The sequence below is a fragment of the Pempheris klunzingeri genome, chromosome 13 (genome assembly GCF_042242105.1).
Source record: "Pempheris klunzingeri isolate RE-2024b chromosome 13, fPemKlu1.hap1, whole genome shotgun sequence".
In the NCBI taxonomy this organism is placed as follows: Eukaryota; Metazoa; Chordata; class Actinopteri; order Acropomatiformes; family Pempheridae; genus Pempheris; species Pempheris klunzingeri.
Genome location: NC_092024.1, coordinates 19,024,238 through 19,040,887, shown reverse-complemented (window position 1 = coordinate 19,040,887; position 16,650 = coordinate 19,024,238). Strand labels below are relative to the sequence as shown.

General features: G+C 40.4%; 2 protein-coding genes across 2 annotated transcripts; both read right to left on the bottom strand.

The window, feature by feature from the left end:
* Nucleotides 1-513: 513 nt before the first annotated feature.
* On the bottom strand, nt 514-6,222 carry LOC139211594 (kinesin-like protein KIF3B). The gene is made up of 8 exons (XM_070841854.1): nt 4,787-6,222; nt 4,573-4,674; nt 4,233-4,355; nt 3,891-4,009; nt 2,638-2,754; nt 1,586-1,700; nt 1,036-1,214; nt 514-664 (listed from the first exon to the last, which is right to left on the bottom strand). Exons 1-8 carry the CDS (start codon nt 6,185-6,187, stop codon nt 514-516), a joined length of 2,307 nt encoding a protein of 768 aa, XP_070697955.1. The 5' UTR covers nt 6,188-6,222.
* A 559-nt stretch (nt 6,223-6,781) lies between these two features.
* hadhab (hydroxyacyl-CoA dehydrogenase trifunctional multienzyme complex subunit alpha b) lies at nt 6,782-15,429 on the bottom strand. The gene is made up of 20 exons (XM_070842449.1): nt 15,287-15,429; nt 14,492-14,533; nt 14,313-14,383; nt 14,089-14,222; nt 13,696-13,834; nt 13,443-13,562; nt 12,942-13,044; nt 11,843-11,965; nt 11,636-11,754; nt 11,279-11,335; nt 11,077-11,186; nt 10,803-10,937; nt 10,401-10,572; nt 9,805-9,891; nt 9,588-9,728; nt 9,298-9,366; nt 8,969-9,164; nt 8,748-8,862; nt 8,339-8,484; nt 6,782-7,563 (listed from the first exon to the last, which is right to left on the bottom strand). The coding sequence occupies exons 1-20, from the start codon at nt 15,351-15,353 to the stop codon at nt 7,418-7,420; spliced, it is 2,292 nt and encodes a 763-aa protein (XP_070698550.1). The 5' UTR covers nt 15,354-15,429; the 3' UTR covers nt 6,782-7,417.
* Nucleotides 15,430-16,650: the final 1,221 nt, after the last annotated feature.

Genomic DNA, 16,650 nt, shown 5'->3' with positions numbered 1-16,650 from the left:
ATCAAGAGAGCATTGCAAGCTTTCTTCACAATTTTTGGCTCACAATTACGTTAGCTAGAAATTGAAGCAACAATTCATCAAGCGTACAGGCTAAAACCAGGGTGATCAGCAGTAGTTGTGGCCCACAGTTCCCTCCCATCACCATCCACTCTTTTGGCAATGACTGATATATTTTCCAAGCTTTTATCATTTAGAAAATATGTGTTGCTTAAAAAAAAACTCATAACAGTTTACTGTATGTTAAACCTGGTTTTAGAGATAACATGTTGGCTGTGCTATTCACTGAAACTGGCATAAGCCACAAGAAAGTACATGTTTTTAGGCAACAGTAGGCAAGAAATTATGTTTGTCTAGCCAGTTAAGTCAAATACATGCTTTGTAAAGTGTAAAATCAATTTTAAATCAAGGCATAAGATTCCCCCTCATGTCTCCCAGATGCCTTTTAGCCAGTCTGGAGTCCTCTGTGCCACCTTGAACTGAGGCCAGCCCTGTGCACAGTTGTGTTGACACATATCAGGGGCTTGTCTGCAGTGGACCTCCAGGTGAGAGATAAGCAGCAGAGGAAGGTCTTTGTCTCTGAGAGGGAGAGAAGCTCAGAGATTCTGATGTCAGATGTGTGGATGATGCAGATGATGTGACGGATGCTGCTTGTGGTGCTTGATACCTGTAGATCATTAAAATAATAATAATAATAATAATAAATAAACATAAAAATCAACATGAATATAAATATATATATATATATATATATATATATATAAAACTTGCTTTCTGCAAAACTTAACAGCAAACCTTACTGTTAAAAAAGCAGTGCCCCTCTAACTGACACCACTACTACACTCTTTCTAACAGCATTTCAATTACTATGATTGATCCAATATACAATTACAAAGCTTAACTCAATTCATGACAATTCTGCATAACTTTTCCTCTGCAAAGTTCAGTTTTATCCTGAATTAAAGCACCTAAAAACAGGGGAACTTTCAGCATCTGTGACCATGTAAGAGGTTCGTCTTTTGTCAGCTGCTTTCTCACCAGGATTGGGACCTCCTGACCCGTGACGATGCAGCGGTCCTCTCTCTCATGGGAACATTTACCAGAGGATCCCGCAACAGTCTGGGAGAGAAGGCTCTCTCCAGGTGAGTGCCATTAAGGTTCAAGGTGAACATAGTTGGTGGAGACATGTCTAACTCCAACAGCATTATATTCTCAGCCTGTAAGAACACATCAAGATGTAGGTTTAATAGCACAATTACATATGCAAATGCATTTTTTAGTAAGACCACTTCCTGTGTGATATATTACAGGTGGGTAATTTCTTTTCCTTGACCTTTATTTATTCCAAAGGACTGCATTCCTTGTAATTATTTGAGTGCTGGCTATTATTTGGAAATGTTCAGTATTTGATTTGTGACATTGCATTGATGACATTAGTGTGCAACTGCTAAAGCTGGTTTCCATGGCTACAACCATCTTCACATCCCCCAGCAGAGAGGCGGGCTGTGAACATGGAAATAGGAAGCACAAGACCATTATTTCACATCTCTCTCTGTGACGTGCTTTTGCCAACTGTCCGAGCACTGACCTGGTATCTACACGGGGCCCCGGTTGCCGCGGCAACAGCCATCTGTGCATATTGGCTGATTGGCCTCTTGTATCCCACAGCTGAGAGAGGCCTTCTCTTAACCTCAGTGGGTGCACTGGGATAAAGACATGGGAAGGAGGATTTGGATGCAGTTTAGTACACTTGGTTTACCGGTTAACACGCAAGGTTGTGGAGCCTCAAGTACCCCATATATGGTCAACTGATCAGCTCCCACCAGACAAATCTCCCCTGTGCCATCTTCCATTAAGCTTTCAAGCTGTCTCACTGAAGACAAATGCAAAGGGTATCTGGTCGCCCTTACGTAAATATATCTGTTACTTGGAAAAGGCAGAATGCATTAATTATTTGTAGCATGTAAGGTCAAACTGCTTTACAGCTCTATTAAAAAAATCAGACTTTGGTGACTCCTGGTGGTTGTACAAAAACAGACACTGGGGCTGACTAATGCAAAAACTTAGTCCATTAGAATGATTTGAAAAATGATAGTTATACAAAATCACAGTTAAACCAACGTAAACTCTGTATCTTCAGTCTATGACTTGTACTGAAGGAGGTAATTCATCTATTAGGTGTAGAGCAAGAGGCAGGTTACAGCCTGGACTGATTGGCAGTCAATCACAGGGCCGACACACAACCATTCACACTCACACACACACACCTACGGGCAATTTAGAGTGCCTTCAGACTGCCTAATGTATTTATACTTCTGTTACTGATTTCCTCCATTTCCCAGAATGTTGGCTTAGAGAGGGAAAGCACAGGTGCACTCAGGTGTAATACATGGAGAAGAATTGGAATCAGTTTTTCCAGTTTTAAAGAGGCAACACTTGCACATCTTACTTAAACACATATTCTGTAGGTCTAATGCTATATACCTTACAGCTGCATTGCATTATGGTCTATTCAGGTAACTCATGCTGGTAACTGACTAGTATCTCTACTGCTCCAGTGATGGGTTTTTTGAGTATTTTGTATCTTTACTGTGACACTTACAGTAGCTTATATGAGTTATGTGAACTTAATTGACTGACCTCTCTGATGGAAGGACTGGTTGGAGTCTCCACTGATCCTCCTCACTGTCAAAGTGCAGCCTGTTCATAATCTTGTTCTTTTCCTCCGGAGGTATAAAATTCTCAATCAAGAGATATCTGCAATAAAGAATACTAGTTAGCTGAGAGTGCACTACTAGAATACATATTAAAAAATATCCGCCTGGAAAATTTTGCAATATTACACATGAATACATTTCATTTAGCAAGTTTATCCCTCTGCCCATTAAACAAACTACTTAACAAGCAATAAAAGCCTTTCTTCTCCTGCCTGGTTACAGTTTACATTCTCATTGATCCCTCCCTGATCTCCTGACTGAACTAAAGCTACACAGCAGGTATAGTCTGACAGGACACGATGGCACGTGAAGTTTGTTGTTTTTATCGTAACATAAAGTATTAAAAAAGTAGTGTAGTTAAAAACTATGCTAACTGTGCATTGTATCCTTAAAGTTTTAGATTTACATTTGCAGAATATTGCTATATTTCACAATAATGTAAGATGAGATTTATTTTTGTTTTATTTATTTTACCTTCTCAGGTTTGAGAGAATTTAAATAATGTATTCAAGGTTAACATATATTACATTATTTTCTTTAATTTCAACAGGGAACTACATAATTTAATGTACTTTGCTGGTAGTGGTGGTTAAGATTTGTGAAGTAATTTAATATAGGTGACGCATTACAATGTGTAGAGTTGTCCTAGGGTTGAGACGGACATTAAAGTTGATGGAGATGGCGATCGAGAAGAAGCCGTCCCCGTGCTCATGCTCTTACTTTACCCACCACCTGAATGTACTTTTAATTTCAGTTAACGCTAAGAGAAGACAGTGTTACAGTAATAAATACATACATATAATTCAAAGACGCATTCAAAAATAGTTGTTTGCTATCATCTAAATGAATATCTACACAGTCTGATGTATTGTGAATGACATAAATGACATCTGCATATACAGTACAACACAGCTTTTACTGCATTTCATTAATTAAATCGTGTAGCATCCCGGCATAAATGACTGTAACCCTTTTGTAACACAGTGGCTCTTTATGACCACACCACCTACAGCTGAACTTTGCCAGGATAAAACAATGGATTCAGTCAACTCTTCAAATTTATTTTGATACTTTATCTATCCTTATATGTATTGGGATGATGGAGGTAACACAGAAAGCCACATATAATGAGGATGATGAGAAAATATTATCATAATACGGTATCTGGCTACTCACTTGTACTTGAGTTCTCTGGTGAGTTCATTCTGTGTCTGTTCAAGCTCCTGCCTGGTTGTGACATGCTCATCGATGACATCTTTTATCTCTGCCTTCACCAGCTGTAGTTTGGCATACAGCTGTACACAGCAGGGACATATTAATTACTGGTGTCACTAAAGCTCTCTTAGACAAGATGTTTGCAGTATATAAAACACACACAGAGGGCCTAAACCAGTGTTAGCCCTCCCAGTGACGTCTCCCTTGAAAAAAAGGATTATAAACTGCAAATAAGATTAAGTGATTAAATTACAGGACAATTGCTTTTGTGAGTGGGACACATCAGCGGGTGAGTCATCTTACCCTCTTCAGCTTCTTTGTCTTAAGTTCCACCTCCTGCTGCAGGGAGGAGAACGTCTCTCTCATCTCTAGCGTCTCCTCGTCCTGCAGCATCATCTGCTGCTGGATCTCTCTCTCTCCTCTTATCTGCAAATCACACAGAACTTCCAGCTCCATTCGAGATGAGTGCAAACGGTGCACCCTTCAAAATGCACGTACTTTTCAAAAATATCTGTCTGTGTAACCTCAGAAAACCCACAATTATGCTTCTATTATAAATGGAAAAGGAACAAAAAATAAGTTTCATGAGAAGCAGCGTTGGAAAAAACATTTAAAAAGTATTACTTTATTGTTTTATACATACCTGCTCTGCAATTTCTTGCCTCTTCAGCTCCAGCATTTTTTGCTGTTCATTCGTGTGATCAATTATCGTCTTACCCCCAACTAACAGTTTGCTCTCCATGGCCTGTGAACAAAGACACACAATTAATTATTTATGTAAATTTCTTTTGTTCCACCAGTGTCTCATTTATCAAGCTGTACTGTATTAAAACAAGGCACATGATCTCCACATGTACCTTATATTTCTCAATGATCTTCTCCAGAGCATCTTGATCCCACTGCATGTCCTCTATGCTTTTTCTGTTTTCATTCAGGTGTCTTAACTTCACACTGCTCTCCTGGCAGGTCAGAGCCGTGGGGATGACACTCCCCTCTTTCATATAATGGTTCACCTCTGGTTCCTCCATGACCGCCTTCCATACATCCGCATCCCGCTCACCGAACACCTCCTCCATTCCAGCCATACTTTTACTCAGTCTTTTGCTGTTCCTTTTCCTCCTCCTCTCCTTTGCCAGCATCCCCCGTTCCTCTAGCTGAGCTTTCAAGCGTGCAATCTCCTCCTGAAACTCCCTCAGCAGGGCATCTTTGGGATCCTCGTTAATCCGAGGTTTGTTCTTTATGTTCTTGGCCCTGCTGGCATACCTCAGCGTGGCCAGGGATTCTTCAAAGTTCTTGTGCGACGGCCCCACTGTCGCTATCATGACTGTCTTTGCATTGCCTCCCAGTGAGTCCTGGAGCAGGCGGGTCAGTTTGGAGTCTCTGTACGGGACGTGGGTGCTCTTCCCGTCCACCAGAGCCGAGATGACATTCCCCAGTGCCGAGAGGGACAGGTTGATCTTGGTTGCTTCCTTCAGTCGCTTCCCTTTAGCACCTGTCTTGGTCTGGCGCTCGCTGCCAGCCAGGTCGACCATGTTCAGCTTCCCCACGCGGATGTGGTCCTCACCATCTGGCCCAGCCTCACTACACTCCACGGTTACGACGAAAATCGCATGAGACCGGGAGCTGCGTTCGTTCATGTTAGTGAACCCAATTGACCTGGACTGGTTGCCCATGTTCATCAAATGCTCAATCTCAGTGGCGTTTTTTGTGACCACTGAAGACAGGTCTTTCACGTGAACCCCAAAGTCAGCATTTTCTTTAAGCTCCAGTTTCTTGTTGTTGTCTTTGCACAGCAGATCTCTGATTTCCTCCTGGTAGATCTCCAGGTAGGATGACCTCACCAGGTATTTCTGATTCTGAGTTCTGGATATTTGGGTAAAAATGTGCTGAAATGAATTTGGTATAACCCCTCTCATCTCTGGGTCGTTTGAAACCCCCAGCATGGTGTGTGTTTTACCTGTCCCAGTTTGTCCATAGGCTAAAATAGTCCCATTGAAGCCCTGGAGGACGGACTCCACGATAGGTCTCACTGCATCATCATAGATGTCGCTTTGTCTCGACTCCCAGCCGTACACAGAATCAAACGTGAATACTTTCATTGGCTCATCAGGTGGTGCCTTCGGCTTCCTGATGGTGATCTGCCCCACTTTGTCATCAATATGCAAAATGTTTTCACAGCTCGTTGTCTCCTCTCTCCTGCTGAACGGCCGGCAGCGGACCACCACCCTGACCGCCTCGCAGTGTTTGCTTTTAGACATTTTGGTCAGACGCAAAAAAGCATAACTATCCTCACCGCGTTAAAAAGCCATTTTCTCGGGCGGGGTCCACAGTTTTCCACACACACACACAGGTGCAGCAGCTTCTCTTTCCTTTCTCACCTCATGAAAGAGGTCAGACAGCTCATGTGTGCCGCTGCCTTCATCCCGATGGACGCGGCGTCTCCTCCGCCCTGAGCATCCTTCTGAAAGGAAGCGATGTCACAAGATATTTAAGGATGCTTGCTGGAGAAAAAAAAAAAGAAAAAAAACAAAACACCCATCCGCCTCGGCCCATCCCACACAGCCTCCCCACGGTACACACCCTGCTCTGCGGACAATGGAGATAAGACATGTGACCTGCGCGACAAATAGGATTTGAGCAAATCTTCTCGTGGTGCACAGCTATGGTCCAATTCTGTAGCCGTGATAAATTACCCCCCGGCTGACACTTGAACGCACCTTGAGAGAGGAAAATAAAAAAACGTGGTTGATTCAGTAACAAAATTTTTATTCCGGCTTCACATTTACATTTCTGTTCAAACCAGACCCGACGGTCTTTAATGTACAAAAAAGAAAGACACTCGCTGAACCATATTGGTAGACATTCATCTATAATGAAGAATTTATTTGCCAGTTGGAAAATACTTGAATTCTTCTGCCTCTATGGTGCTTTTAAATCTGCAATGTGTGAATAATTAGCGCCCATCAGCTCCTCAATCTATACATCAAGTAAATCAATAATGTTAAAGTACAAAAAACCTCATTGTTTTTGCTGACATTAAACACTCCGTTGCCAGTTTATTAGGTGCACCAGGCTAAAACTAATGCAGCCAAGTACAGCAGTGCTGCATTAAATCCAACCTTCAGGAGGGCTGTAATGTTCCGTTTTTATTGAGGCTTTTGTCCTCCTCATTGGCGTCAGTGTTTGTAGGCCAAATAGCACAAACATCTCTATATACCCTCTGGAAGGCCAAAGCAGCTCAAAGGCACCACAAACTACACCCTCCAAACTAAACACACAGCTGAGTCAACACCTCCATGAAGGTAGAGCTTACTGCAAGATTCTTTTTCTGTTATTAGACTGCATTAGTTTTAGCTAGATGAACATAATAAAGTATAAACTGAGCATATTTTCAGCATGTTTGCCCCCACTCATGATACAAATGTTAGGCACATTGCAGTGGCGGGCTGGAGTTCTATTTAACGCTACTGGCACACACGGTGGGTCGTTCACTTGTGGAATTTCTTGCTAGAATCCTTCGCATGATCCAGAAGGAGCTGGCATGGTGTGAACTGATTCCCGTAGACTGCTTCAAACTGTCTCATCTTCTCCACCAGCTTGTCGGCACCAAAGGTGTCCACGAAACGGAAAGGTCCTGCAAGTGAAGAGACATCATGTTAGAAATGTTATCACAGGATAAATAACAGGGGAGAGCTGTTGTGTAAACGCAGCAGGGGTGCTTCACAAAGCCTGATCACTAGTTAAACCAGGAATTTCTGTTTCATAGATGTGCTTTAAACAAGTCTGAACTAAGTTTCATTTTGCTAGAAAAGAAATGATCTCACTGGTGTCCTTTTTGTTACTTCAAAGTTATTTCAATGTGTCATTGCATCTTACACATCTTGAACCAACAAGGGAATGATCACAGGCATAACAAAGTAATAATCTGAACATCTAGTTGTGTCGAGCTCTTTGCCAAAAGGTCTACAACATGCTGCCAAAAGTTCTGGTGGCTTTGCTGATTGCAGTGGTAATTTTCATGTGTACTATAATATTTTAGTGTTATAGGTATACATGCTGCTTTACTGTGAGTTAATCAGTCTGTGTTTCAAAATCTTAATCTGATCTCATCATCTCTGAATTGGCTTCATAAAACAGTTTGGCTTTGGTTCCGTTTTGTTCGGCTCATTTGAGACAAGTTTTCAGTATAAGCTCTCTATAGACAGTTTAATGAAATAGTTACTGAACCATAAATAACAGAGAAACAACTAAGTCGTTCCTTCAAGTCCTCACTTCATCCCATGACAATAGTGACAATTGCAGCACTTTCAAATTCACATCAAACATAAACCAATGTTATGCTTTTTTCATTGACAGGGTATACATCCTCTGAGAGGCTCATGTGACCATGAATAAGGTTCAACTCTGACCTCCGAGACAGGGGGGGAATCCCAGGCCAAACACAGCCCCGATGTCTCCCTCCAACGGGTTGTTCAAAATGCCCTCTTGCAAACACAGCACGGCCTCGTTGACGAATCGAGAAATGAGCCTGTACTGCACATCAGAGTCTGATGAACTGTAAAAAGATTCACAAGTAAGAATCCTGGTCTGACAGAGTATTTCAACAGTTTAAAATGTAATAGAATATCAAGGCTCAATAGGTTTTGTCTTGTTCATAAAAAAATACATTTCTTATAAGTAATGAATGGGACTATTTTCACTTCTAAAATCTAATCACTTTTATACTTGCAATGATAATAGTAATTCTATAAATGACAAGGTGCATAGTGGGACTTAAATCTCAATATTGCTACGTCTAAAATTGTACAATAAACTTACACAGCAGGATTTGGTGTCATCTTGTATTTCTCAAGGATATCTCCAATTTCTGGGTTGACCTCTTTGACTTTCAGTCCTGGCTGGTAGATGTAGCAACCCTTTCCTGATTTCCGGCCTTGAGTACAAAAAACACAAAGATGAACACATTTTGACAAAACATTAAAGCTCAACTATTTAATCCAAAGAAAACTTCCTTCATCCTTCAGTGTGACCACCCATACCTTTGAATCCCATGTCCACCATGGCCTTCAGAACCTCCACATTTCCACCACCAAAGCGGGAGCCAAAAGCTTTGCCGAGGTCTTCTGCCACGTGTGCCGCAACGTCAATACCAACTTCATCCGCCAGAGTGGCTGCACCAACAGGGAACCCAAAACCTGTGGTGAGTGCATCTAACTTCTTGGGGTCAATTCCTTCCTGTAAGCGCATGTGGATAAATAAATATGTGTAACAGCTTTCCTGAAATAATGAATACGCTTTGTTCAAGTGTGCTGACCCGGTCCATCTAGTATCCCAAATCCAGTGTATAACTACTGTATGTGAGACGAACCTGAAGTACTCGTACTGCCTCAGCCAACATGGGAGCCAGACACCTTGTCGTATAGAATCCAGGTCCATCCTGCAAAAAAAGATGTGTAATATTTTATTGAGTTGCAATAATGTTATAATTATTAAGATACATCATCATGGTGGTCATGACTTGGGAGTCATATTTTTGCAGAATCATTGTAAACCACTTTACAACCTCATTATTAATCATTTATTCAGGTTTTAAAATAGGTATTGATTGGTCAGTAACTACACAGGAGAAAGGAAAACAAACATAACGCCAATCCTTACCCCGACAACTATGATGACTTTGCCCTGTTTCAGGCCGACGGCCACAGCAGAGGCTGTGGTGTCCTTAGACGTCTGATCAGTGGTTATAATCTCAAGGAGCTGCATCTTGTCCACTGGAGAGAAGTAGTGCATTCCAATTACCTGCAGACGGAGAGACAGAATTCAGACATTGTTTTCTTTCATTTCTTTTAAAACTACGAGGCTCCCAAGTACAAACCTTGTCTGGTCTCTTGCTGGCAGCAGCAATATCCTTGATGGGCAGAGCAGATGTGTTGCTGGCAAATATGCAATGAGGGGAAACCACCTGCAGGCAAAGGTCTGTTAGATCGTTGTTCAAACACACAGCTAAATTAATACTCACAGCAATACTGTCCTGGATTCAATGCTACATACATGATTCATACATCCTTTTAAGAATACAATTGAAGCAATTTCAAGGTACCTAAACCAAAAATTTCAAGACTCTCAAAGCCTTTAACATCACGTTTAAATTATTAACAGATATGCAAATGTGAAAAATAATATAGCACAATTCCTTTATACCTACAGCAAACAAAGTTTGTCACTTTATTTTACCAGCTGTCCATATCAGCTTTGATTGTATGTTTTGATTGTGATTATTGTCTGATGTGAGATGCCAGGAGACAAAACATGTATGACAAGGGCATCGTGTCATTTATCATGTAGCTGTAGCCATGTTGAATATCAAGCATTTTTCACAGATTATATTCATCTTGGATCTATACTTATAACAAAGTGAATACATTCTCTTTTAAACAAAGACCTACTAAGCTGCTTTTCAGTCACACTTACAGCCTCCACCTCCTTCAGGACTGCATGCTTGATTTTAATGTCTTCAAACACAGCTTCGATAACCATGTCTGCCTTTTCAAAGCTACTGTAATCCAGCTGGCCAGACAAGTTGGACAGTATGGAGTCCCTCTGAAATGACGTGATGGCCCTCTTTTTGGTCTTGTCATTGAGCCTTGTTTACAATAAAAGACAAAGATTCCACAAACTTTAAGAGCACACATCTTAGGTTCAAACACATTTCTGCTACAACAACAATCATCATAATTCAGAGCTGATTTAAAGGTTTGAGGTTTAGACTGGAACTGTATCTATCAAATGTAGCATGTGAATTAAATAATTAACTTGCTGTAAAAACATTTTCTAAGACCAAAACAATTATTCAAATACCTGATATGAACCTACCCTTTGTAAACCTGCTGTTGTCCCCTTGCCAGTCCATCCACAGTGGTGTCCTTCAGGATTGTGTTCACACCTTTGTCCACAGTCACCTGGGCGACACCTGCTCCCATCAGACCTGCTCCCAAGATGGCGAGAGTCCTAGAGGTAAGCAACAAAGACAGATGGTTTATCTATGACCTAAAAAAGGATTTTATTCTTGCTTTAAACCAAAGTAAAGACTCAGAATAATCTTGTTTATCACACACAGGCTCTGCATTTGAAAGAGATAAACACTTACTTCACTTCTCTTTCCGGAGTTCCAAAGCGGTTCTTCTTACATACAACTTGACCGTGGTAGAGACCAATCAGGGCGCCCGATTCTGAGGTTTTTGCCAACTGACCAAAATTCTGTGACAAACATGAAGATTGGTGATGTTCACTTACACAACGTACTATTGTAAATAATAAATGTATCAGTAATGTAGGTATACAAACTTTACCTGAGATTCAGCCAAGTATCCAACAGTGGGGCCTTGTTCTACTCCAGTCTTCACACACTAAGGAGAAATTGTAAAAATATTTTTGGTAGTCTACCACAAACCAGTTATTCATATTTAACGAGCCGTGACCAGTGAATCTTTAGTATTCTTATTGACAAATGAATTAAACATTTATTGATTATCAAAAGTACCAACTTCTTTTCTATAGGTTGAGTAGCCCCTTCAACACTATTTGCTATGCTAAAGAGGTACAGTTGCACACTGGTTGGACTCTTTACTACAGATGGCTCAGGATTTTGAGTTCTCCTTATACCACTCAGATTAAAATAAAAATATTTGTAGAGCGTTTTTACTTACTTCAATTATTTTGAGGGGTGCTGGATAAAGTCCCTTGCTCTGCTTCATAACTTTACCATGGACAGTTTTGTAGATTTGGTTCCGTACAAGCTCAAAGCTCATAACGTAGTCTTGAATTTCTATGGAGAAAGTCACTCTTACTTACTGTAGTATTTTATCATAATGAAACAAATGACAATATAAAGTCAAATTTAAAAAACAACTTACTCTGCATCATGCCTTTTTCTTTGCGGAGAGGGATCTTCTTATTGACAATACCTCTGGCACAGTCGATGGCAATTTCTTCAAGGTACTCAATTGTTCTGTCCTCTGGACTCTTCAGGCCAGGCCCTGTAATACAAGCAGGAAAATTAAGCAAAGAATAATCTTAACAACTGACCTAAAGATCAACAGATGCAGGGATGGGTATCGAGAAGTGGTTCCAGTTCGGAACCAGTTCCAAATTGTCCAATCCGACTCCCTTTATCGATGCCAGCATGTTTTTCTGACAGTGGTGAATTGCAAAACAATGACATCAAACTAATGTGTCTAAGCTGTTGGAAACTCTCAACAATGAAGGAGTGATAGCGTGGAGGAAGAAACTGTGCAAAGCGTGGCTTCATTTGGAGAAAGAAAGATGAGGAATGAAGATTTGTGATGTCTGTAGAATTATCATTTCAAATAAGATTCCAGCAATATGCTGAAATGCTGAAATGTCTTTGTGTGCATCATGGGCTTAAATTCCAGGCTTGACATTAATATGACACTCGACGCAGAGCCGAGCAGCACATCTCACCTTGGGTAAATATCCTGTGTTGTAACAACATTAGTGCAACGCAGCAAGGCTTAGCAGATTTTTGCAAACATCTGAGAGAGTGTTCTGTCCACTCAGAGATACAATTAGCCCAAAGAGATCTAGGATCCTCCCAGAGAAAGCACACACTGATTTTTCTGCAGAATAGTTGTTGATTTTATGTGACTGTTTTATATTTAATTCAAGCAAATGTCCTTTGAAAAGGAGTATTGTAATTTATTCAAATGTTACTGAGGATACGCGCCTATTTTCTAAAGAATAGCTCTGCACAGGCAGGCCTTTTTTTATTTCCATGTAGCAAATTGGTCACGAATCAATAAAAAGAATAATCACCATTATCATCTTATCACCTCTCATCCCTAATCACATGTACTGTTAAATACTCATGAAGTGTTACAGTGAGTAGTTATTTACTAACTAAAGATTACAATTTTAAACAGAGGCAATACTTTCAAACTACTACTATGAGTCAGTTGACTGTTTTTTAATTATATAAGAACTGAGATAACTTACCAAGAGGATCTACAAGTTGGTCCACAAGCCCCATCTTTTTGGCCTTATCTGCTCGGATATTTCTTCCTGTCAGCATCATGTCAAAGGCACTGGGTAGACCGACCTAAAGAAGACATGTGAAGTGATTTATAATTGATAATGAGAGTGTGTGGTGCTGCGAATAGTTAATAAAATGAAACAAGTTTTAATGGGAAATGTATGTTGTAATTAGTTATAATTGTGTGCTTTGAATGACAGGGTTAATAAAAACTAGACAGGATGAGCAGGGGTAAGTCATTTGCAGGCTGGCAGGGTCTTGAAGGCGCACGTACACATCTTAAACCAATTATGAGCATTAACCAGATTGTTTTGCTTTACAGCCAGGCCACGTCAGCTCTTGTCCTGATGTAAGATACTATGTTATGGCTATTATAGGACACTTTCACATACTGTGTTCATGTTGTAGTCAAATGATGTCAAGTAAAAAAACATAAACTTGGGGAATAGAATTCTAGTACTAACCATTTTGGGGAGTCTCTGCGTACCACCTGCTCCAGGTAAAAGGCCCAGCATTACTTCAGGAGTACCAAGAACTGTTTTCTTGCTCTTTGTTGCAATTCTGTACTGGCAGGCAATGGCAAACTGAAAGGCAAAAAGAGCCCATTAGATAACACATTATTGTTATTAATCATGCCAGTCAAATATTAACGGTATAGTCAAATATATAGTTAGGTGCTGAAATATTCTGATTTTTTATTTATTTTCTTTTTTTTACCTCCAAGCCTCCTCCCAAGCAAGAGCCGTTGATGGCAGCAACAATGGGCTTGGGAGATTTTTCAATCAGCTCAAACATCTTCTGCCCTTCCTGAGAAAGTTTGGTGACCTCTTCCACACTGTTGCAGGCCTGGATCATACTGTAAGAGATGTTAAAAAAATTATAGAAAACCTAGGAATGTAATAAAAACATCTTAATGCTGAGAGTGCATAATACTAGTTTGTGTTGTATTTAAGCCACAAACTTGCAATTTAAGACCACGCTTAGGAAAACAGAGATGCAATTTTCATAACAATCATACTGTACAATAAGTGACAAAGTAGACATATGACCTGAGTGAAGTTCCACACACTAATTTTAAGTGTAAGGGGCTTTCAGTGAGATTCCTCTTACTTAATATCAGCTCCAGCAATGAAGCATCCTGGCTTTGAGGAGATGAGGACAGCACTTTGAACAGCGTTGTTAGCCCACACTTCACCCATCACCTCTGCCATCTCCTTTTGCATTTGGATTGACAGTGTGTTAACCTGCAAGGAGGAATGACCATTAGGTTCACATCACATCCGCATAATTCATTACTAAAAACCTGTTGCCTTCTATTTTAAAGGAGCTCACACCTTGGAGTTTGGGTCGTTGATCCGCACAACAGCAACATCGCCCTTGACTTCATAGTCCACATGTGTTCGGGCTAAAAATAGAGAAGGAGGATATTGAATGGTGAGAAATTAACTGTGTCACTGTTGACCCATTTATTTTACCCAAACACTATATGGATGCACATTGATTCAGGACTTACCTAGCATCGCTGGAGCTACTGAGAAGGTGCGAAAAGTACCACCTGTAAAAAAGGAAAATGACAGTAAGCAATACTTTATCACAGCTTCATGTCCAACGAATATTACATGCAACATCTGAGTCATCCAATCTGTCTAGCTGCTTCAGCCTTGTTGTGAATATTACAAACACTATATATCAAGCCCTAAAAACAAAACGTCGCCGTGTAACATACACATGACATGAATATTAAGTTCACATAATATTATTGCCATGACCTCAGACAGTCTCGGCCATGCTGTGCAATCCAGTGGAAAATGACCCTTCACCTACATTCTCCGCCTACCATTCAGACGGAAAGTGGCGACTGTAGACAACAGTCACAAGTCACAATAGCGTTTCAGTGACACAAAACCTCAAATCTCTATCAGCTTACAGCCAAAAGTAGAAGCAAATACTCAGATTCAAAACTTAGTTTGATCCACAGGCCGCCCCACTTGTCTGACTTAACTTAGCACCCCGCTAACTAGCGCAGATAGCAAGTTCACATCCAAGTTTGTTCGCAAAAACTAAAAGGTCAACTTTCAATGAATATTCTGGTTAAGCTTTCATTGAGAAATGTGTTTGCTGACAAAGCAAAACCACCATATAGTATGAAGCAATGCCACACATTTCAGCACAACAGTCTATGGAGCTAACAGCTAACCAAAAGAGCTAATTACCCATGTCAGACACACTGCTAACCACGTAGTTTTCTGTATCATTTCCCACGCTGGATTTATTTGATTTCCATATACCGAACATAAGGTTTTTCTACCTGTATGAAGAGCATATCTCCTTGATGTAAGTCTGGAGAGAACACCAAGGGCTCGAACACCGGCCATCTTTGGGAGCGGAGGTCAGTCAGTCAGCAGTGGTGTGAAGTGAAGCTAACTAGCTCGCTGTCAAAGTACCACCAGAAGAAAGCAAGACTGCCGACTTCCTGAAAAGCGATGAATCGGACCAGAAGCTTATTGGCGTTCATGGAATGTACTCGCACGTCATTGGCTGACTCTGAGAAGCTCGCACCTCATTGGACGTTCAAGGTCCTAAAAGGCCCGCCTCTTAAAGGGGCCACTTACGAAGCCTCTAAATTAATCAAACATCCAAATACTCATAACTGGAAAACATTTTGCTCCAAAGTCGTGTTATCAATTAAATCATCTGTATGTTTTTTCGGACAATGTGTGATTATGTAGTAAATCTGCGATATAAATATAATTATTAGACTACGTGCTATAAGTAATAGCAGCATGCTCCCACAAGGTGGAGGCAGAAAGTCTGTTTGAGAGACTTCAAACTGTAAACTTAATAAAAGTGTGTTTGCATTGGGAAGTTTAAATAGCCCTTAGCTACACATATTTGAAATATGTTTGTTGTTTAATTTAAGTTTCACATATCCGACTTTGCATTTAGATATATTTAGATGTTTATTATTTACAGCCATCACAAGAGTAAAGTAGACGCAAAACTGCAGTTATTAACCTACCTATTCTATCTTTCAATGCAAGTATTGTCAATACAAATTAGGTTTAAAAAGTTCTTTATTTGCTATAAGCATATGCATTGACTCTTAAGTCACAATGTCCTTCTAACAATGCTTGGACAAAAAGAAAGTCTGCAAGTAAAAAGTGAAGATGAAACACAAGTCATGGTAGAGCAGAAGCTGAAATACAGAAATAACAAATAAAATATCTAAAAAAAAATATACAAGTGTCGGTCTGTGTGTGAGAGTTCTGCTGGAAGAGCCAAACTCAAATGATCCTCACAAAACCTTTTGACCTTCTCACGCTGCATTGTCACTACATGTGAATTACTTTAGCACATAATTGAATTTTCATGTCTCATTCAGAGGGGTTGCACAGACGGTCATGTGCACGCTGTCCAATGAAATTAATACAGAGCAAACGTTACCTCATTTCATGCTGTGAAAGTTCCTTCCTGTATCCTGTATTGATCACAGCACAAAGGTGACACCCGGTGTACAAATCTGTGAACTACATTAACATAACCTGTGTTTGGGAAAATGGCTCCTACACATAGACACAGGCTGTACTGTAGCTGATTTAACACAGTGTCCCTGAAGTTTACTACAGGTTTTAAGATGGACATGACTAATTATAAGCTGATGATAAAGCTCCA

What these genes read in the sequence shown, in the direction of transcription:
- LOC139211594 (XM_070841854.1), bottom strand. Translation starts at nt 6,187, where the DNA reads ATGTCTAAAAGCAAACACTGCGAGGCGGTCAGGGTGGTGGTCCGCTGC. An exon ending in GGGCCCCGTGTAGATACCAG is followed by an intron (nt 1,215 to 1,585) that starts GTCAGTGCTCGG and finishes GTGTTCTTACAG; the next exon opens with GCTGAGAATATAATGCTGTT. An exon ending in GTCAGGAGGTCCCAATCCTG is followed by an intron (nt 665 to 1,035) that starts GTGAGAAAGCAG and finishes AATGATCTACAG; the next exon opens with GTATCAAGCACCACAAGCAG.
- hadhab (XM_070842449.1), bottom strand. Translation starts at nt 15,353, where the DNA reads ATGGCCGGTGTTCGAGCCCTTGGTGTTCTCTCCAGACTTACATCAAGG. An exon ending in TCCTGAAGGAGGTGGAGGCT is followed by an intron (nt 9,892 to 10,400) that starts GTAAGTGTGACT and finishes CTTTGCCTGCAG; the next exon opens with GTGGTTTCCCCTCATTGCAT. An exon ending in CCAGCAAGAGACCAGACAAG is followed by an intron (nt 9,729 to 9,804) that starts GTTTGTACTTGG and finishes CTCCGTCTGCAG; the next exon opens with GTAATTGGAATGCACTACTT.